The following is a 22,612-nucleotide window of genomic DNA, read 5'->3' on the forward strand; positions in this document are numbered from 1 at the left end:
GTACGGACTAGGCGCAGTATTACTGCAAGAAGGAAAGCCCATCGGCTATGCTTTCAGATCTCTCACAGACAGTGAAATCAACTAAGCTCAAATCGAGAAAGAGTTATATGCAATTCTGTTTGGATGTAAGTGTTTCCACCAGTATGTCTATGGCCGACAGGTCATTGTGGAATCCGACCACAAGCCCCTCGAGTCAATCATGAGGAAACCACTAGCTGCAGCCCCACCAAAGCTACAGAGAATGATCCTTCAGCTACAGAAGTATGACTTCACAATCATTCACCGTCCAGGCAAAGACATTCCTGTCGCAGACACGTTCTCCAGAAAGTCTCTTAGCTACCAGGACAGCAGCCTCAGTGAAGGCATGGATGTGCAGGTGCACATGGTGTACAACAGCTTACCCGTGAGTGACTCAAAACTGAAGGAGATCCGAGCAGCAACAGAGAAAGATGCACAACTCACACTGCTGAGCAAAGTCATACGTGAAGGATGGCCTGAGGAAAGGAGGAAATGCCATCAGAGCATATCTGAATTTTGGAACCACAGAGATGAACTGTCACAAATCAACGGAATCATCTTCAAAGGGGAGAAAATCATCATTCCTACCAGTCTCAGAGAAGAGATGTTGACAAAAATTCATGCTGGACATATGGGCATGGAAAAATGCAAACAAAGAGCACGTGACATTATGTTTTGGCCCGGAATGTGCAAACACATTGAGGACATTGTCGGAAAATGTTCCATTTGTCTAGAACGCCGCCCATCAAATGTCAAAGAGCCCATGATACCTCACCATATCCCAGACAGGCCCTGGCAGGTCGTCAGCTGCAAGCAAGTGCATGCAAAACATGTACAGAGACAGCAACACCAAAAGAGATACTATGACAGGTCAGCTAGTCTACTGCCGCCACTGCACAATGGAGAATCCGTCAGAATCCAGGAGCATGACTACTGGAAGCCTGCAGTCGTCATCCAGCCAGCTGACACTGAGCGATCATATCACGTCCGCACCCCAGAAGGACAGGTGTACCGCCGCAATCGCAGGCACCTCCTGAATACCAAGGAACAACACCGTCATTCCGACGAGAGGTCAAGCCTAGAGTTATCCTTGACTTGTGAACTGCCAAAGGGTGTAGGTGGATCGCTGCCCTAAAAAAAACTGTACATCGTTATTGAAACGTTGAGATGTTTTCAGTGCTCGTTAAATGTTGAGTTTAATTATATGTTGATGCTACTGAGAACATTGTTGTGTCCGTGTATAATAAGACACAGACTGCAGGAGAACGGTACAACAGGTGTTTACTCAACGTGGCTCACACTGGAACTGATCTGTACAGATTACTACTCAGGGCTATATACAGGTGTGGTCACTGCTGGTACTGCAGTATACATGAGCTGTAAAAGATAGTTCCCCCCTTAAAGGTATATACATTACAATTCCTCCCCTTTTAGATTAACAGTACCATAACACTCATTTAACAATTAAATATCAAACTAATTACAATTAACACTTTTAACATGCAACATTAGCTGAAAATAGTCGATTTATATATTCAGTCTTTGGGGAGGCTTCCTGATCCTTTCTGGATAGCGCCTTTCCCGAGTGTCTTGCTCTTGGTGCGGAGGCGATTCTGGCCCCCTGTCGTCGGTTGGTTCATCAGCTTCCAATGCTACTGTTTCTGGGGTAGAAGTGACCTGTACGTCGGGTTCATCACCAGGTACGTATGGGCGAGGCATGGGGTTGACTTGTTCCTGTGACTCTAGGATCTGGTCAGCATGGCATCTCACGATGCTCTCCCCAACGTCCACTGTGTACATTAGTGGGCCCTGCCATGTGCATATCGTTCCTGGCTGCCATTTTTCTGTTCGGTAGTCGCGGGCCAAGACTGGTTGCCCTACATTGAAGCTCCTTGTTGGCTTCTCATGGATGTGCTGGAATTGCTTACTCTCAACATCTCTTCGTACGTTTGGTCTGAGCAAATCCAGGCGAGATCTTAACCTTCGGTTAAAGAACATCATGGCTGGGGCCTGGTTGGTGACTGCATGTGTCGCATTCCGGTAGGCGAACAGGAAATTGTCCACCTTGTGCTGCAGCGGAATGTTGTCATTGTACATGGCCTTTATTGCCTTCTTAAAGGTTTGTACGAACCTCTCAGCCAATCCATTTGTGGCTGGATGATACGGGGCAGATGTGTAATGCCTTACCCCATTCTTTTTCAAGAACCTCCGGAACTCTTCGGACACAAACTGTGGTCCGTTGTCAGAGCAAATCTGTTCTGGCAAGCCATTCTGTAAGGGTTGGGGGCTTCTTTAAACTGGTTTAAAGTAATTTTCCTGGTCTTGCAGTCTTTGCCTGCACTCAGACCAATTCCAATAAAACCAATTTTAAAACAGCGGATCCGAATCGCTACCCCTCCTTTAGCTCTGAGTGGAGGAACTTATAATTAATGATATTAAAATGGAACAAGTGGTTTGGATGAGAGAAAAAAATCAAGTTTTATTACCCAAATAAACAACAATCAAAATAATAAACTATATCACACGAACACAGTAATTACAGTAAAACTATATAACAGGGGGTTGCAGACGGCGAAAACGAGGGATACAATGGCTACAATGTTATTTAAACAATCTTAGCAATTCCCTTAAATCACCACCCCTTAACTCCTGCTAGGTTGCCTTGTTGAGGAGTCAGGAACTCTGCTCACCTGTGGTCAAGCGAAGTAAGAGAGAGAGATAGCTTCTCAGCCGCTATCTTTATACCTGGTGAGCCCCTGCCGTTCTGCCCTGCAAGGGCTGTGTGCAAAATTCCCCACACAAGAGAAACCTGTGATTGGATAACTCAAAGTGGTTAGACTGGGTTAATGTGTCTTCCGGAGCTCCCTGGGCTGAAACAAAAGAATGCAACAGCCCTATTGTCCAGTGCTGGGTGATTTAAAACCCATTCAATTTTTAAACATTTCCCATTCAAGGTACAAAAGTCTCTTCTGCAGTTTAGATGTATCCACTCGATATACAAACAAATGCTAATAGCATTCAATTGCTTTGTAAACAAAGCATTGTCCTTTGTCTTCGGCCATGTGGTGACAGCCATTTTTATCCCTGGAAATTTAAAAGCACAACGCCTAGGGATTCTTTAATCAAAAAAAATTGATCTTCAGAACTGTAAATTATTGCGAATTCTTACAATTCCTGGCAAAAATGGTCCGTAGGACTGCAATAGTTTTCTCCGTGGTGGTGGAGGACATCTTGATGACCTCAGGCCATTTCGAGTGCGCATCCACGGCTATTAAAAACATTGAGTCCATGAATGGACCAGCAAAATCAATATGCACCCGTTGCCATGGAGATGAGGGCCACTCCCATGGGTGTAGATGGGCCTGTGGTGGTGCATTTTGGACTTTCTGGCATCCTGAGCAACTCTTGGTCAGGTCCTCGATTTGTTTATCGATTCCCGACCACCACACATAAGCCCTGGCTAGGCTTTTCATTCTTACCCCTCCCAGATGACCCTCATGAAGCTCATTGAGCACTCTATCCCTTAACTTGGGTGGAATTACCACTCGGGATCCACACATCAAGGTCCCCCGGCACACTGACAGCTGTTCTCTCCTTGTCGAGAATGCTGGCAACAGTGAGTCGCCATGTGCTGGCCATCCCTTCACCGTCAAATCATATACCCGAGACAGTGTCGGGTCATTTCGGGTTTCCTTTTCGATACAAGCGTTAGTTACCGGTAGGTATTCAACTATAGTCGAATGGAATATTTCGACAGGATCCACTGCTGGTGCTTCCTCCGCAGTAGGCAGTGGCAGGCGTGATAGCCCATCAGCATTTCCATGCTGTTTCGTGCCCTTATATTCAATCTCATGGTGGTGCGCCCCTAGAAAAAGTGACCATCTTTGCAGTCGTTGCGCAGTCATCACCAGAACGCCCTTCTTCGGATTAAAAATGGAGACAAGAGGCTGGTGATCTGTCAGCAAGGTGAATTTCTGCCCGTGCAGATAGTGATTGAACTTTTTCACTCCCACACTAGGCTGAGGGCCTCCCTGTCAATCTGGGCGTAGTTACGCTCGGCTGAGGTTAGTGATCGTGACGCAAAGGCTATTGGCCTCTCTGAACCATCCGAGAATTTGTGCGACAGCACCGCTCCAATGCTGTAGGGTGACGCATCACATGCCAACCGAATTGGTAATGCTGGGTTGTAATGGGCCAATACCTCTTTCGATGTGATTAGTGTTTTGCTCTTCTGGAAAGCTCGTCTACATTCGTCACTCCACTTCCATGGCACCCCAGTTTGCAGTAGGGTGTTCAGTGGGTGTAGTATTGTAGACAAATTTGGCAAGAACTTATGGTAGTAGTTTACCAGCCCGAGGAACGACCTCAGTTGTGACACATTTTCCGGTGCTGGAGCCTTTACTACTGCCTCAATCTTCTCTGGGGACTTATGTAACCCCTCTTTATCGATAACGTGGCCACAATACGAGATCTGTTTTCTGAAAAACTCGCATTTGGGGCGTGTGGTGTATGTGCCTTTAAGAGCCCCTGTGTACTGTAATGCCGGTAGTGGCCACTCGGGCTATATAAGCCTGTATAGTGTCTTGTATCTTTTAGTTCACCTCCAGACTTTGTTCAGTAAACACCTGTTAAACCAACTCCTGCATTCCGTGTCTCCATTAACACACAGATACAACAGTGGCGACGAATTGGAAACGGACTTACCTGCAATTCGGCAGCAGCTCAAGGAGATCGATTCCTCAGACGAAAGTCGAAGAAAAAAAACAAAGGAAAAAAGCTGTGGTTTCACCAGCTAGCCGGGCTGGTGGCAGGTACTGCAATAATCCTTCCTGGGCGGCGGGCTGGGACTCGATCGGCTGGCTATGCAGCGGGGCCGAGCAGCGAAGGCGGAGGCAAACAGAGACGGAGGGTGGAGCACTCGGGAGACGGCCAGCGTTGTAAAGCAGGTCGGCGTTCGGACCAAGCAGAGGGAGGGAAAAGTCCCAGAGAGTCCGACGGGAATGAGTCTCCAACTATTAAAAATATCTGTATAAATAAAAACCGCGGAGAACAGCATTGTCAGCAGCGGCAGTGGCGGGAAAGCGCGGGAGGTGCCATTTTTTCTCGGCAGGGAAGAAAGGAAAGCAGGGGGGCGCCATTTTTTTTCAGGATGCCTAAGACTGGCAATATTACTGCTTTCGATAGTGATGTGGAGGATTGGACCACATATGTGGAAAGAGTGGAGTTATATTGCACAGCGAATGAAATAGAGGATGATAAAAAGGCATCGGTACTTCTAAATCTAATGGGCGCAAGGACATACGGGCTGTTACGAAAGTTAATCACTCCAGCCAAACCGATGGACAAGAATTTTAAGGAGATTGTTGATACCCTACAGGAGCACTTAAACCCAACACCGCTGCTGATAGCGGAACGATTCAAATTCTTCAGGAGGAATCAGCACAAGAATAAAAGTAACGCTGATTACCTCACCGAATTAAGGAAGCTGTCAAAGCACTGCCAATTCGGGGCAGGACTGGCAGATTCTCTTCGAGACAAATTCGTCTGCGGTCTCCTAAGTGAAGGAACACAGAAAAGGCTACTTTATGAGAAAGATTTAACACTGGACAAGGCTTTCAGTGTAGCTGTATCATACGAAGCAGCAGCAAGAGGAGCTGCAGAGATACAGCAAAAGCCACAGGACTTCGGCACCCATGAAATGACACAGGGTTTCGAGAGATGTTATCGCTGCGGCAGATCCGCCTATGACCAGAGGGACTGCTGGTTCAGAGTCATAGTCATAGTCATAGTCATAGAGTTATACAGCACAGAAAGAGGCCCTTCAGCCCATCGTGTCTGCGCCGTCCATCAAGCCCTGTCCAATCTAATCCCATTTTCCAGCATTTGGTCCATAGCCTTGTATGCAATGGCATTTCAAGTGCTCATCCAAATGCTTCTTGAATGTTGTGAGGGTTCCTGCCTCTACCACCCTTTCAGGCAGTGAGTTCCAGACTCCAACCACCCTCTGGGTGAAAAAGTTCCTCCTCAAATTCCCTCTAAACCTCCTGCCCCTTACCTTGAATCTATGCCCCCTTGTTATTGACCCCCCTACTAAGGGGAAAAGTTCCTCCTTATCTACCCTATCTATGCCCCTCATCATTTTGTACACCTCAATCAGGTCCCCCCTCAGCCTTCTTTGCTCCAAGGAAAACAACCCCAGCCTGTTTAGTCTTTCTTCATAGCTGAGGCGCTCCATCCCAGGTAACATCCTGGTGAATCTTCTCTGCACCCTCTCCAAAGCAATCACATCCTTCCTATAGTGAGGTGACCAGAACTGCACACAGTACTCCAGCTGTGGCCTTACCAGCGTTTTGTACAGCTCCATCATAACCTCCCTGCTCTTATATTCTATGCCTCGGCTAATGAAGGCAAGTATCCCATATGCCTTTTTAACCACCTTATCTACCTGTTCCGCTGCCTTCAGGGATCTATGTACATGTACACCAAGGTCCCTCTGACCCTCTGTACTTCCTAGGGTCCTACCACTCATTGTGTATTCCCTTGCCTTATTTGTCCATCCAAAATGCATCACCTCGCACCCTGGATCCCATGGGCTCTTACCTTCTTGACCAGTCTCCTATGCGGGACTTTGTCAAAAGCCTTACTGAAGTCCATGTATACCACATCCACAGCATTTCCCTCATTCACACACCTAGTCACCCCCTCGAAAAATTCAATCAGATTGGTCAGACATTATTTACCCTTGACAAAGCCATGCTGACTATCCCCGATTAATCCTTGCCTCTCCATGTGGAGACTAATTTTGTCCCTCAGAATTTTTTCCAATAATTTCCCTACCACAGATGTTAGGCTCACTGGCCGAATCGACCTTGCCAAAAGAACCTACTACACCACCGAAAACTACTAAACCACCTAGGCGTTATCCGGACCGAGTCAGGAAGCCTCCAGAGAGACTAACTTATTAACTGCAGCAAATGTGTAGATTATTGTTCTTGTAAACATGTTAATTAATGATTACTTAAAAATGTTATGTACTGGTTGTCTAGAAGGGGAGGAATTGTGGTGTATGTGCCTTTAAGAGCCCCTGTGTACTGTGAACAGGGCGGTTAGCTCGGAGCCCATATTCCAGCAATCTAGTGAGCACCTGCTCCAGGTTGGCAAGGTGATCACTGTCATTTTCGCCCGTGACCAGGATGTCATCCAAATAACACTGGGTCCCTGGGATCCCTTGCAGGACTTGATCCATTGCCCTCTGCCAAATAGCCGGAGCTGATGCTACCCCGAATACCAGCCGGTTGTATTGGTAGAGACCTTTATGGGTGTTGATTGTGAGGTATTTTTTTGATGCTTCTTCTACCTCCATCTGCAGATACGCCTGGGCCAGATCAATCTTAGTGAAGCGTTTCCTTCCAGATAGCGAGGCGAAAATATCTTCAATCCGCGGAAGTGGATATTGTATGGTGTGAAGGACCGGGTTCACTGTTACCTTAAAGTCCCCACAGATGCGAACCTTCCTTGGTTCCCCAGGCGTGCTGCTCAACGACTTTTTCATCACAGGGACGATGGGTGTAGCCCACTCACTCCAGTCTACCTTGGACAGTACACCTGAACATTCCAGACTTTCCAGCTCTGCTTCGATGGCTGGGCAGATCGCATAAGGTACCGGTCTGGCCTTAAAAAATTTTGGGCTTGCGTTTTCTTCAATTTTAATCGTCGCTGTCATGCCTTTTAGTGTTCCGAGTCCTTGCTGGAACACTTCTTTCGTGTCAGTTAGGATCTTTGACAGTCGCCCAGGTGTGATGTCGTCATCCTTTTTGTCAGCCACAGTCAGTGCCTGTATGGAATGCCAATCCAATTGTATTTTCCGGATCCATTCACGTCCCAGCAATGGTGGTCCTCCATCTTGCAATACATACAGGTCTAGTTTTGGTGTTTCCTTACCGTTATATATAACGGTCACCCTTATTTTTCCTTTGGGGTAGACTTTTTGCCCCGTGTACGTCTTCAAAATAATTTTTGTGTCTCTCAAGGGTATGTGTGAGAATAGCCGCTCGTGGTCCCGTCGGTTTATGACTGTTAGGGCTGATCCTGTGTCCAATTCCATCTTTACCTGGACTCCTGCTATCTTGAGAGTGACCCAAATGGTTCGGTGATCCTCCATTGTGATCACATTATGTAGTTTCAGACAACTCAGTTCCCTGCTTTCGGAGTCATTATCACTCTTTTGTTCCTCTGAACTATTCTCCGTTATCTTATGTACCTTCTTGTACTTCCCTTTGGTCGGTTTCTTATTGCTGGTTTTCTTTCCCGACCTGCAGACTCGTGCTATGTGTCCTACTTTTCCACACTGTCTGCACACTTTGTCTTTGAACCAGCAATCATTCTGGTCGTGTGTTGTTCTGCCGCAGCGATAGCACTTCTCTGTTCCATATGACATTTTGTTTGTGCCATATTCTTGCGGTCTCTGTTGTATCTCTGCAGCACCCCGTGCTGCTGCTTCATATGATACCGCAATGCTGAAAGCCTTTTCCAGCGTCAGGTCCTTTTCAGATAAACGCCGTTTCTGGGTTCCTTCACTTTGAAGCCCACACACAAACTTGTCCCTTAAGGTATCTGCCAGTCCCGCTCCAAACTGGCAGTGTTTCGATAGTTTGCGCAGTTCTGTTAAATAATCAGCATTGCTTTCATCCTTATGCTGGTTCCGTTTGTGAAACTTGAATCTTTCTGCTATCAGCAGCGGTGTGGGGTTTAAATGTTCCTTTAGTATCGTTACTATGTCTTCAAAACTCTTTTCCATTGGCTTCGTTGGGGTTACTAGATTTTGTAATAAACCATACGTCTTTGCACCCATTAAATTTAACAATACCGACGCTTTCTTGTCATCTAACACCTCATTTGCCTTGCAGTACACCTCTATCCGTTCGACATATGTAGTCCAATCTTCGACTTCATTGTCAAATATGGTGATACTGCCACTCTTCGGCATTTTGGGTGTGGTTTAAAATGGCATCTCCCAATGGCTTAAAATGGCGTCTCCCAATGGCGTCTCCCGCGCTTTCCTTCCTCCCCTGCTGCTGCCGATGCCGCTCTCGGCGGTCCTCGTGGCAATGGCGGCGCCTCGCGGGTTTCTGCGCGTCTCTCTCTCCCTCTCTCCGACGCTGCTCGGCCCCTGAACACCAGCTGCGCCCTGTGCGCTCTGCCCTCTCTCTCTCTCCCCGTCGATGCTGCTCGGCCCTTTGCTGTGCCGCTCGGTCGGGCTCTAACCGCCGCTGTCCGGGAAGGGTCTGCGCACTACCGGTTGCCAGCCCGTTTCGCTGGAGCACCTAGACTGGAAAGCCAAGCCTGGCTCTCGACAGCCTCACCCGCAATTCTCGAGTCTCTGCTGGATGACTGGGCGGTTGCCCGTGGTCGACGCCCGAGTCTCTGGCCTTGACCTCCAATCCACTGATCTCCAGGAATGAATCCCCGGGAGGTGATGCAGAGTTGCAGGTAGGTTCGAACCTGCCTTGTCGCCAATGTTACGTCCGTGTATAATAAGAAACGGACTGCGGAGAACAGTACAACAGGTGTTTACTCAACGTGGTTCAAACTGCAACTGATCTGTACAGATCACTACTCAGCATTATATACAGGTGTGGTCACTGCCGGTACTACAGTATACATGAGCTGTACAAAGTAGTTCCCCCTTAAAGGTACATCAAATCAAATCAACTTTTATTGTCATTGTTAGTGCACAAGTGCAGTACAACGAAATGTAGGCTTGCGGCTCCCGAGAGTGTACAATTTGGATTAGGACACTTAAACATTTCAACATACATTTGTACATATATATTAGCATAAATATGACCATAATAAAGTGCATCGGCAGATGTGCAGGCTTTAGTGTTTATTTGTGGAGTTCAGTAGGATGACAGCCCTGGGAAAGAAGCTGTTCCTAAATCTGGTCGTACGGGTGCGAATGCATCTGTAGCGTCTTCCAGATGGTAGGAGGGCGAACAGACTGTGGCTGGGGTGGGTAGGGTCTTTGATGATGGACCGTGCCCTCCGTAGGCAGCGTTTCTGATATATATGTTCTATGGTCGGTAGCCGGGTGCCGGTAATGCGTTGGGCAGTTTTGACTACCCGCTGCAGGGCTTTCCGGTCATGGGAGCTACAGCTGCCGTACCATACCGTGATACAGTTTGTCAGGATGCTCTCTATAGTGCAGCGGTAGAAGTTAGAGAGGATCAGGGGTGACAGATTACATCCCTTCAGCCTCCTCAAGAAATATAGGCGCTGCTGGGCCTTCTTCACCAGAGAGGAGGTGTTGAGGGACCGGGAGAGGTCTTCCGTGATGTGGACTCCGAGGAACTTAAAGCTGGCCACCCTTTCCACCTCCGCCCCATTGATGTGGATGGGGGTGTGACTTCCGCCTTTGGAAAATTACATTACATTACAAAAGCCAAGCCTGGCTCTCGACAGCCTCCCCCGCAATTCTCGAGTCTCTGCTGGATGACTGGCGGTTGCCCGTGGTCGACGCCCGAGTCTCTGGCCTTGACCTCCAATCCACTGATCTCCAGGAATGAATCCCCGGGAGGTGATGCAGAGTTGCAGGTAGGTTCGAACTTGCCTTGTCGCCAATGTTGTGTCCGTGTATAATAAGACACAGACTGCAGGAGAACGGTACAACAGGTGTTTACTCAACGTGGCTCACACTGGAACTGATCTGTACAGATTACTACTCAGGGCTATATACAGGTGTGGTCACTGCCGGTACTGCAGTATACATGAGCTGTAAAAGATAGTTCCCCCCTTAACGGTATATACATTACAAACATTATGTAGAAGAAAGGTTCAAAAGTAATGCATAACATTTTTCTTTTAAAAGGGGATGTAACGTTTGCATATTGATTTATCATTGGCCCGCAGGCATCTGTAAGGAATACCTATTATATTCACATGTGATCACATGCTGAATTGTCATTGGCCTGCAGGCACCTGTAAGGACTGCTATTGTTTTGAAGGACCCAGGGTCCTGACTCCATCTTGTCCACATTGTGCTGTACTGCTGTGAGTCAGATCAGACCTGATGCTTCATTAAAATAGTTTAAACTGTAATACTCCGTTGTCCTGCAATTTATTATTTTTGTACAAAGTGTGCAAAACAAGACACCTTGCATCCTCTGACCTTTTTTTGTGGAATGATTGGATAGGGGTTGCTATGGTAATTTGTCAGCGATCATTGCTTGACGTTGTGTTGTAGGGAGGCATAAATGTTTAATTTCTTTACCTGATGAGTCAAGTATTATGTTGTTAATATTTGGAAATGTCTACTTTAAATTTGGATAGCTTTAACAATGCCACTGCTGGTATTTGGACTAATTTGATACATTACAGTTTCTGACTGCAAGGTCGAGTATTAAGATGGCAGCATGACAGAGTAAAAAGCTATTGCCACTGTGTGTCTCCTTAGTGCAACATTCTGAGGGCCATGGGCGAAGGGGGAGGGGAAAGGAGACAAACGGTGAGAGCCACGACAGGAGTCATGACTGACTGGTCACAGGACGACGAATCAAGACCTGGGACGTGCTCACGTTACATTGTGCAGCTTATGGCAGTGTGCTAGTAGTTAGTCTGAAGCAGTTTACATTGCAGATAACTTGCTTTACACTGCGATCTCAAATATGTACTGCAATATAAAGTGGACAGGTTGGGGGAATGGGCGGATACGTGGCAGATGCACTATAATGTGGATAAATGCGAGGTTATCCACTTTGGGGGTAAAAACAGGAGGGTAGATTATTATCTAAATGGCAATAGATTGGGAGATGGGGAAGTGCAGAGGGACCTGGGTGTTCTTGTGCACCAGTCACTGAAGGAGAGCATGCAGGTGCAACAGGCGATTAAGAAGGCAAATGGTATGTTGGCCTTCATATCAAGGGGGTTCGAGTATAGGAATAGGGATACCTTACTACAGCTGTACAAGGTGCTGGTGAGACCGCATCTGGAGTATTGTGTACAGTTTTGGTCGCCCCATCTGCGGAAGGATGTTCTTGCCATGGAAAGAGTGCAGCGGCGATTCACCAGGCTGATACCTGGAATGGCGGGAATGACCTACGAGGAGAGATTGAATAGTTTGGGCTTGTACTCACTGGAGTTTAGAAGATTGAGAGGGGATCTCATCGAAACATATAAAATTATGGCAGGCCTGGACAGGCTGAATTCAGAGAGAATGTTTCCAATGGCAGGGGAGCACAGAACCAGGGGCCACAGTCTAAAAATAGCAGGCAAATCATTTAAAACAGAGATGAGGAAGAATTTCTTCACTCAAAGAGTGGTGAGCCTGTGGAATTCCCTGCCACAGAGGGCTGTGAAGGCTAATTCAATAAATATTTTCAAGAGAGAATTGGATATATTTCTGAAGGCTAAGGGGATTAAGGGTTACGGAGAAAAGGCGGGGACGGGGTACTGAACTGGTAAGATCAGCTAAGATCTCAGATGAAGATCAGCCATGATCTCATTGAATGGCGGAGCAGGCTCGAAGGGCCGAATGGCCTACTCCTGTTCCTATCTCTATGTTTCTATGTTTCTATGTAATAATATCTTGAATCATAGGTGCACAGTAAAATCATAAAACATCCTCCCCAGAATTGTAGACTGTACGGTTCAGTAGGATGGGATAGAGGGAGAGAAAAAATAAATTATGCTAAATTATTTATGATGAGAGGTCCTTTTATTCTAAGTATGCGTCAGACACTTAGAAAGAACTACCATCATGTTTAATGACATTTGTTAGGTTAATTTGACGGTTATAATTCAAAGAACACGATTAAATTGAATAAATGACCTCTGCATCTCTTGCCACAGGAGCTAGATGTCAAGGCATTGATTTTTAAGACGTGAGGAGCGTGCTATGATGCAGCAGTTACATATAGGACTCCCCACACAGCTTCCTGTGTGGAGAAGGTGGGTGCAGCCAGTCAGATCTCAAGAGTTCTGTTTCTTTCCTTATGCAGCAAAGGCTCTTTCAGTAAGCCGATTACAACACAGGAAGTGGGTTGGTCTAGTCCGTTGCCATACTATACCGAAAAGGCTACTGCAACTCTCAACTTGCACAAGAGGAAAAGCCCTCATGACTAGGATTTTAGAATCATTTGTCTGAAAAGAGAACAGAGCACACTCACTTCAGCAGAGGTCAGAAGGATTGTATACTTACACAAAGCTACACAGGACTTGCTGTAGTTGCAGCCAGCACCCTCTTCGAAGCTCCTGTGTGTGAATTGTTTCCTGAATCCCAGGCAGGATGATAGCTGCACAGGTTTTGGCCTATTTCTTCACAGAATTAAAGGCTGATCAAGTCAAAAAGGTGAGCCTCCTTGTTCACATGTGGTTTATTGTTACTGTGTTAAATATATAGTTGGTGCTTTTTTTGCATTTAATCAATTTGGGCAATGAGATCTATTTAATTCAAATGAAACATTAGTAGGAAACAATTGAGACAAGGTACAAAGAGCTAAGCAGGAATATCTGCTCTGCAAAATGGAGCTCCAGTATTATATTTATATACGGTACCTGTGTAGTCTGATCTATAAATATAATAAAGGATTTGTAATGGCTTCCTTAATCTCTCACTGCAGTGCCCTTGAAACCAGTATGGTGGTGTCATTCACACTATACAGGGAGTGCTGTTTTATATTTGTTATATACTGTGGATGTTTTGTTTTGCTTTATTTAATTTGGGGACTGATGGTAATCAAGGATAATGTGTGTAATGTCATCATTTTTTGAAGTTTAAAATCTTCAGATTTTTTTTTTCTGTTGGCTTTCCCCATCTCTCCTTTCTTAATTTTTATAAGTGCCCTGGACACGGGCCTGTTTAAAAATCTTTAAAGGAACAACAATTATTTCAGTACTGGACATGCCAGTGAGCATGGTTATTAATGAATTATTAAATAATCTGATATTAATGTTACAATATAGTCATCAATGCAGTGGTGATTTTCCCTGGCATGCAGTATATTGTATATCATTTTAAGTAATTATGTTCTTTAGTATAAAATGTGGAAACTGGGTGTGAAATACTTCTAATTGTTTAATCAAGAATTGCCTTAACCAAGTGTCTACAACTAAAATATAACAGGGAGTGTTGCAAAACAGTAACATAAGGTTGTCTGTAAACCAACTGTTGGAACAAGAGACATTTATGGAAAAGGTTCCTGTATTTTCAGAAATATTTTGTACTGTTTTGCCCTGCTCCTTTTTAACAAATGATGACCTCTATGCAGGATCTTGCTGTCAATTGTCTTTCAGCTAGGTCATTTCACCCCCCTCTATCCTTCAGGCCTAGCAGTTTAAAAAAAAGTATTTTACATACGTCATTCTATGAAAAATAACAGATGAATAAACCCACTTTTCCACTGCCCTGTAGCCCACAGGTTATACTAAAATGTTTCCAAATCAGACTATTTTTTATACTTTTCATCTACAGTGCAAAATGGTGCTATTGCTTAGTTTAATAAAGCAGTTCACAAAATGGAGAAAGAAAATTCCCCACTACTACTATCCTTTTAAGCAGTAGAATTGCGATCACATTTGTTCGCTCAGTCCAATTAACCAAAACCGTTGATTTGACTTAGCCTCAAGCAGCATTTCTTCACATCTCCACATTCTCCTGTATAAATAGCAGGCTGCTACAGCTTTCTGAGACTCTGGCACAATAAGTGGCCAAACGTGCAGGAAACCCAGTCAGCTGCTTGAACTTTAACCTCCCCGTTTGCGTCTGAGCTCATCCAGAGATAGTGCTGTGTTCCCGATACACGACATTTTAGCACACTGGCTATTTGTGCAGTTCTGTCTGTTCTTTAAATGTGTTTTCTTTTTCAGTTTTTTTTTAACCATCTCTGCCAATAATTGATTTAAACTATCAAGCTTTCAATCATTGTTTTTTTAATCAAAAATTGTACAAAAAGAATGCAAAAATGGCACAACATGATCCTGTGCAATGAAATGAATGATCAGGTCCTCTGTTCTTGGTGGTGTTGGTTGAGTGGGGAATGCTGGCCAGGACACCAGGAGGGACTCCTACTATTCTTTGAATAGTAGTGTGGAATCTTTAAATAAACAACTTGTATTTATCTCGTGCCTTTAACGTAGTAAAGCGTCTCAAGGCACTACACAGGAGCATTCTGAAACAAAATTTGACACCGAGCCACATAAGGAGACACTGGGACAGGTGGTCAAAGAGGTAGGTTTTAAGGAGCGTCTTAAAGGAGGAAAGCGTGGTAGAGAGGCAGAGAGGTTTAGGGAGGGAATTCCAGAACTTTAGGGTCTTGGCATGTGAAGGCATGGCCACCAATGGTGGAGTGATTAAAATCGAGGCTGTGCAAGAGGCCAGAACTGGAGGAGCACAGAGACCTCAGAAGGTTGTGGGGCTGGAGGATGTTACACAGTTAGGGAGGGATGAAACCATTGAGGGATTTTAAAATGTGGATGAGAGTTTTATAATCGTGGCATTGCCAGTCTGGGTGCCAATGTAGGTCAGCAAGCACAGGGGTGACGGGTGAACGGGACTTGGTGCAAGTTGGGATGCGGGAAGCACGTTAACCAGCAGAATGGGCAGCCTTGGTTTAATATATCCTCGGAAGGCTGCCACCTCTGATAATACAATGCTGCTTCAGTACTGTACTGGAGTGGCAGGCTAAATAATGAGTTAAAAATTCCTGAATGGAACCAGACCCACAACCTTCTGACCCAGAGGCAAGAGTGCTACTAACTGAGTCGCCAGTTAAGAGTGGCATTGGCTGTGGAGCCCCACCCCCCGCCCAGCTCTCTATCCCAGTTTCTCAAATCAATTTTTTCCTGTTCTTTTGCCAATTTTCTGTCTCCCCCTAACTTGATTGTTTAGGATTCCATGAGCACCAGGTACCTTCTGCAACCTCACATAAGTGACCATTCATCATTTATGAGCCTAGACATTGAGTGTTGGCACACTATTCAACTGGGCCATCACAGCCATCTGGTGTTCACTATATGCCTCCCACCACGTCAACAGAACTTTGTTACCTTCTCCAAGTATTTAAACAAAATGAGCGAGCCTAGCTGGTGAGGGTCATGCGGTTATTCAACTGTGGGGTACTTACTTCACAGCCAAGCCTGACCTCAGTGATATCCACACATGCTGACTTTCCAGCAGTCACTAAAGTAGGAGCCCTTGCTGTGTTTCCCCCCTCTCCAGTCTCACACTAATTGTAACAATGAAATCTGCAGTATGGAGTGATTGCCCTCAGTCACTGAGAAAAAGTGCTGTTTGTGTGGAGAGCTGTAGATCTGGACATTGCAAACGTGTGGAGTATTTCATTCATATCTTGGACTGGGCCCCTTTACTCTGAGGAGCACAATCAATACCTGTGCAAATCTTGTTTGGTGGAAGTTTTGTTGAAAGCGGCCTGATTTTAACTCTGAAATAACAATAATATGCTGGAAATACTCAGCAGGCCAGGAGCATCCGTGGAGAGAGAAACAGAGTTAAATTTTCAGGTCTGGGACCCTTCATCAGAACTAGAAAAAGCTGGAGATATAACCGATATTAATTAAGCAGGTGCAGAGATTGGGGGGGGGGGGAGTTTAGGAGGGGAGGAAGGAATTGAAAGAACATACTGTACTTTTGTAAGAGGCAGGAAAGATTAAATGTTGCAAATGGGAATGGCAAAAATCATACAGCATGAAAAATGGGGGCAGGGATTATTATCTGAAATTGTTGAACTCTATGTTGAGTCCGGAAGGCTGTAAAGTGCCTAATCGAAAGATGAGGTGCTGTTCCTCGAGCTTACGCTGAGCTTCATTGGAACAATGTAATAGGCCGAGGACAGAGAGATCAGAGTGGTAGTGACGCAGAGAATTAAAGTGACAGGCGACCGGAAGCTCAGGGTCACCCTTACGGACTGAACGGAGGTGTTCCGCAAAGCGGTCGCCCAATCTGCATTTGGTCTCCCCAATGTAGAGGAGACCGCATCGTGAGCAGCAAATACAGTATATTAAATTGCAAGAAGTACAAGTAAATCGCTGTTTCACCTGGAATGGGTGTTTGGGGCCCTGGACAGTGGGAAGGGAGGAGGTAAAAGGTCATGTGTTGCATCTCCTGCGCTTGCACGGGAAGGTGCCAGGTAAAGGAGAAGGGCTGTTAGGGGTGATTGAGGAGTGGACCAGGGTGTCGCGGAGGGAGTGGTCCCTTCGGAATGCTGAAAGAGGAGGTGAGGGGAAGATGTGTTTGGTGGTGGGATCACGTTGGAGGTGGCGGAAATGGCGGAGGATGATGTGTTAAATGTGGAGGCTGGTGGGGTGAAAGGTGAGGACAAGGGGAACCCTATCGTGGCTCTGGGAGGGAGGGGCAGGGGTGAGAGCAGAAGTACGGGAAATGGAACGGACACAGTCAAGGGCCGTGTCAACCACAGTAGAGGGGACTCCTCGGTTGAGGAAAAAGGAAGACACGTCGGAAGCACTGGTATGGAAGGTGGCATCGTCAGAACAGACGCGGTGGAGACGGAGAAACTGGGAGAATGGAATAGAGTCCTTACAGGAAGTGGGGTGGGAGGAAGTGTAGTCCAGGTAGCTGTGGGAGCCAGTGGGCTGGTAGTGGATGTTTGTCAAAAGCCGATCACCAGAAATGGAGACGGAGAAGTCAAGGAAGGGAAGGGAAGAGTCGAAGATGGACCATGTGAAGGTGAGAGAAGGGTGGAAATTGGAAGTAAAGTGAATGAACTTATCTAGTTCAGGGCGAGAGCAGGAAACGGCACCGATACAATCATCGATGTACCGGAAAAAGAGGTGAGGGAGGGGACCTGAGTAGGACTGGAACAAAGAATGTTCCACATATCCCATGAACAGGCAGGCAGAGCTAGGGCCCTTGCGGGTTCCCATAGCAACACCTTTAATTTGGAGGAAGTGAGTGGAGTCAAAGGAGAAGTTGTTCAATGTGAGAACAAGTTCAGCCAGGCGGAGGAGGGTGGTGGTGGATGGGGACTGGTTGGGCCTCTGTTCAAGGAAGAAGCGGAGCGCACTCAGGCTGTCCTGGTGGTGGAACTCTGCCTGGCTGGTGGGAACGGGGTGGGCAGGTGGTTAAAATGGCGGTCGGGCACACTTTCCACTGCATTTCCCTGTTACGCTCGCTGTTTCTGGGTGTTGGCGAGGCATTTGCACCAGAATGGTACCAGAGGTTAAATTATGAGGATGACTTGCATAGACTAGGCTTGTATTCCCTTGAGTTTGGAAGGTTGAGGGGTGATCTAATCGAGGTGTTTAAAATGAGAAGCTGTAGTGGGGGGGGCCATAATCTTAAAATTAGAGCTAACCACTAAATGGAGTTAAAATACAGATCAGCCATGATCAAATTGAATGGCACAACAGACTCGTGGGGCTGAATGGTCTACTCCTGTTCCTATGAATTTAGCCAATAGAATATTTCTCTTAGGGGGAAAAATTCAGTTGGTTAGCGCCTCCGGGGGCGGAGGAGGAGCAGCAACAACATGGGTGGGAGGTGCTCAATGTTGCTTCTGCAAGAGCCGTTCGTGAACGCCTCATTACACAGCGCTTCCGATGAATGAGAGAGCAGATGGCATTTAGGTTAAACATCATTACAGCCAGACCGTAGCCCCTATGACTGGCCAAAGTTCCAATGAGAACTATGAGGAAATTTGTAACGTTGGAATACATTTTTTTAAAATTCTGAACAACTGTGTCTTATTAAGCGCAGCCAATAACAAACAAACACAACAATTCATTAACAAACAGAACTGGTTCTTAGCACATCGAAATAATTCTTAACAAAGTGAACAATATATTTATAAACACATCCAGCTTTGGTGTAAACACTCCCCCCATTTGGTCTAAAAATTTTAGTTAGTGGGCCTTCCTCAATGATCTCCCTCCCCTTCGCACTTCTGCTCTCCCAACTCTACTGCTCCTCTGTATTGTGGCCCCAGTGGCTGCAGCAAGGCTGGTGGAAGGCTGCTGAATGTTGGATCCAGAGACTGCAGATGGCCTTGAAGGACGCCCTCGACCAGCTCTGGGCCTGGAGGGCCTAGCTGCAGACCACACCAACTCTGCATGGGCGGCAGCAGTCTGGGTTGGCTGGGTTACAGGCTGTGGCAAGTGCAGTGGCAGAGTGGCCGTGGTGGCAGCAGGAATGCTGTCATCCTGAGAGAGGACAGCACCTTCCTGCTCGACCAACACACTGCCACTCCCCCGGGGCAGAACCTCAGCATCTGGAGCAATCTGCTCGAGCACAGATTGCTGGCCTGCTGCGGCACCGTCGGATCCCCAGTGGACTGTGGGCGACCCAACGACGATGGCAGCAGTCAATGCTTGTGTGACATCAATCTACGACTGCATCAGAACAGTCTGAGACTGGATGGCACCAACCAATGACTCGATTCCAGCACTAAGCTGTTGCGTTGCCTTGGCCTGTGCTGCAATAGATCCTGCCACCTCACCCTTTGCACGCGGCATAGGGTCTGGGTTCCCACGGTCTCCCTGCAAGTCAGCCATCCTCTGCAATGAGGCAAGGATGGGCTCGAGGGTTTGCGCACAGATGACAGCTGTGCTGGCGGCAGACTCCTCCACACCCCTAGCTAGTGCATCCATGCTCTCGGGCACTCTTGCCATTGCACCCATGAACTCCGTATGGTTGCTCATAGCCTGAGTATTCATCACCGTGATATCGAGGTCCACATTAGAGTCCTGTGCAGCAGAACTCGTGTGCGCACTCACCCTCCGGGAAGATGGCCTCCAAGCTTCCCTTCCCCCATGGCGTTGCTGCAGCCCGCTGGGTCCCGGAACTTCACCCACATCAGAGCCAATTCCTCTGCTCCCCTCCAGTGACCGCATGGCCCCAGCATTCGATATTCGATGCGTAGCCCTCGGGAGTCGCAGGCAGTGGATGTAGATGTGACTTTTAATAGAATGGTTAAGTGTTGGGGATTTGGCAGTTTATGCCGTCTATGCACAGAGTGAGGTTGAGATGGTGGGATGTAGAGGTATTTCAAGCATCTACTCACCCTGACCACTCGAGTGAGGTCGTTGAACTTCTTGCGGCACTGGATGTGAGTCCTTTGGACTAGGTTTCTGGAAGAGATGTAATGTGCCACCTCCCTTCACATCCTTGTGAACTCCCGGGGTAATGGCCTCCTGCCAGTGTCTGGGAACAGCACTGCCCGTCGGCGTTCCACAGGCACAACTAGAGCCTCCAATGCCTGGTCACTGAACTGGTGAGCTCTCTCCCTGAGTCTCTGAGCAGCCATGATATTCCTGGTTGAAGAAAGGTCAAAAGCAGCAATGATCAGGGTGAGGCTGTGCAGCATTTAAAAAAAAAAAAAAAAAAAATTTTTAATTTGTTTTTATGGGATGTGGGCATCACTGGCAAGACCAGCATTTATTGCACATCCCTAATTGTCCTTGAGAAGGTGGTGGTGAGCCGCCTTCTTGAACCACTGTAGTCCGTGTGGTGAAGGTACTCCAACAGTGCTGTTAGGTAGGGAGTTCCAGGATTTTGACCCAGCGACGATGAAGAATCGGCGATATACTTCTAAGTCAGAATGATGTGTGACTTGGAGGAAAACTTGGAGGTGGTGGTGTTCCCTTGCGCCTGCTGCCCTTGTCTTTCTAGGTGGAAGAGGTCGCAGGTTTGTGAGGTGCTGCCAAAGAAGCCTTGGTGAGATGCTGCAGTGCATCTTGTAGATGGTACACACTGCAGCCACGGTACGCCGGTGGTGGAGGGAGTGGATGTTTAAGGTGGTAGAGGGGGTGCCAATCAAACGGGCTGCTTTGTCCTGGATGGTGTTGAGCTTCTTGAGTGTTGTTGGAGCTGCACTCATCCAGGCAAGTGGAGAGTATTCCATCACACTCCTTACTTGTGGCTTGTGGATGGTAGAAAGGCTTTGGGGAGTCGGGAGGTGAGACACTCGCAGCAGAATACCTAGCCTCTGACCTGCTCTTGTTGCCACAGTATTTATGTGGCTGGTCCAGTTAAGTTTCTGGTCACTAGTGACCCCCAGGATGTTGATGGTGGGGGATTCGGTGATGGTAATGCCATTGAATGTCAAGGGGTGGTGTTTAGACTCTCGCTTGTTGGAGATAGTCATTGCCTGACACTTCTATGGTGCGAATGTTACCTGCCACTTATCAGCCCAAGCCTGAACGTCGTCCAGGTCTTGTTGCATGCGGGCATGGACTGCTTCATTATCTGAGGAGTTGTGAATGGCACTGAACACTGTGCAGTCACCAGCGAACATCCCCATTTCTGACCTTATGTTGGAGGGAAAGTCATTGATGAAGCAGCTGAAGATGGTTGGGCCTAGGACACAGTCCTGAGGAACTCCTGCAGCGATGTCCTGGGGCTGTGATGATTGACTTTCAATCACCACAACTATCTTCCTTTGTGCTAGGTATTACTCCAGCCAGTGGAGAGTTTTCCCCCTGATTCCCATTGACTTCAGTTTTACTAGGGCTCCTTGATGCCACACTCGGTCAAATGCTGCCTTGATGTCAGGGCCAGTCACTCTCTCCTCACCACTGGAATTCAGCTCCTTTGTCCATGTTTGGACCAAGGCTGTAATGAGGTCGGCAGCCGAGTGGTCTTGGCGGAACCCAAACTGAGCATTGGTGAACAGGTTATTGGTGAGTAAGTGCCGCTTGATAGCACTGTCGATGACACCTTCCATCACTTTGCTGATGATTGTGAGTAGACTGATGGGGCGGTAATTGGCTGGATTGGATTTCTCCTGCTTTTTATGGACAGGACATACCTGGGCACATTGTCGGATAGATGCCAGTGTTGCAGCTGTACTGGAACAGCTTGGCTAGAGGCGCGGCTATTTCTGGAGCACAAGTCTTCAGCATGATAGTCGGGATGTTGTCAGGGCCCATAGCCTTTGCTGTATCCAGTGCACTCCGCTGTTTCTTGATATCATGTGGAGTGAATTGAATTGGCTGAAGACTGGCTTCTGTGATGGTGGGGACTGCAGGAGGAGGCCGATATGGATCATCCATTCGGTACTTCTGGCTGAAGATGGTTGCAAACGCTTCAGCCTTGTCTTTTGCACTCACGTGCTGGGCTCCACCGTCATTGAGGATGGGGATATTCATGGAGCCCCCTCCTCCCTTTAGTTTTTTAATGGTCCACCACCATTCACGACTGGATGTGGCAGGACTGCAGAGCTTTGATCTGATCCATTGATTGTGGGATCGCTTAGCCCTGTCTATAGCATGCTGCTTCCGCTTTTTAGCATGCATGTAGTCCTGTGTTGCAGCTTCCCCAGGTTGGCACCTCATTTTTAGGTAAGCCTGGTGCTGCTCCTGGCATGCTCTTCTACACTCCTTATTGAACCAGGGTTGGTCCCCTGGCTTGATGGTAATGGTAGAGTGAGGGATATGCCGAGCCATGAGGTTACAGATTGTGGTGAAATACAATTCTGCTGCTGCTGATGGCCCACAGCACCTCATGGATGCCCAGTTTTCAGCTGCTAGATCTGTTCTGAATCTATCCCATTTAGCACGGTAGTAGTGCCACATCACACCGAGGACACCCTCCATTGTGTTAAGACATGAGTTCGTCTCCACAATG

The 22,612-nt window shown here is 47.1% G+C and overlaps 1 protein-coding gene across 1 annotated transcript in view; it reads left to right on the forward strand.

Moving 5' to 3' along the window:
• Positions 1 to 12,950: 12,950 nt before the first annotated feature.
• Positions 12,951 to 22,612, forward strand: part of LOC147113721 (hexokinase-1-like) — a 151,033-nt gene continuing 141,371 nt past the window's right edge. Inside the window, exon 1 of the mRNA XM_085995041.1 lies at positions 12,951 to 13,363. Within this exon, the coding sequence (XP_085851167.1) occupies positions 13,301 to 13,363 (63 nt within the window). The 5' untranslated portion in view covers positions 12,951 to 13,300. The remainder of the gene's footprint in view (positions 13,364 to 22,612) is intronic.

The sequence above is a fragment of the Somniosus microcephalus genome, chromosome 8 (genome assembly GCF_052327205.1).
Source record: "Somniosus microcephalus isolate GS21.2 chromosome 8, FLI_Smic_1.0, whole genome shotgun sequence".
NCBI classification, from domain to species: domain Eukaryota; kingdom Metazoa; phylum Chordata; class Chondrichthyes; order Squaliformes; family Somniosidae; genus Somniosus; species Somniosus microcephalus.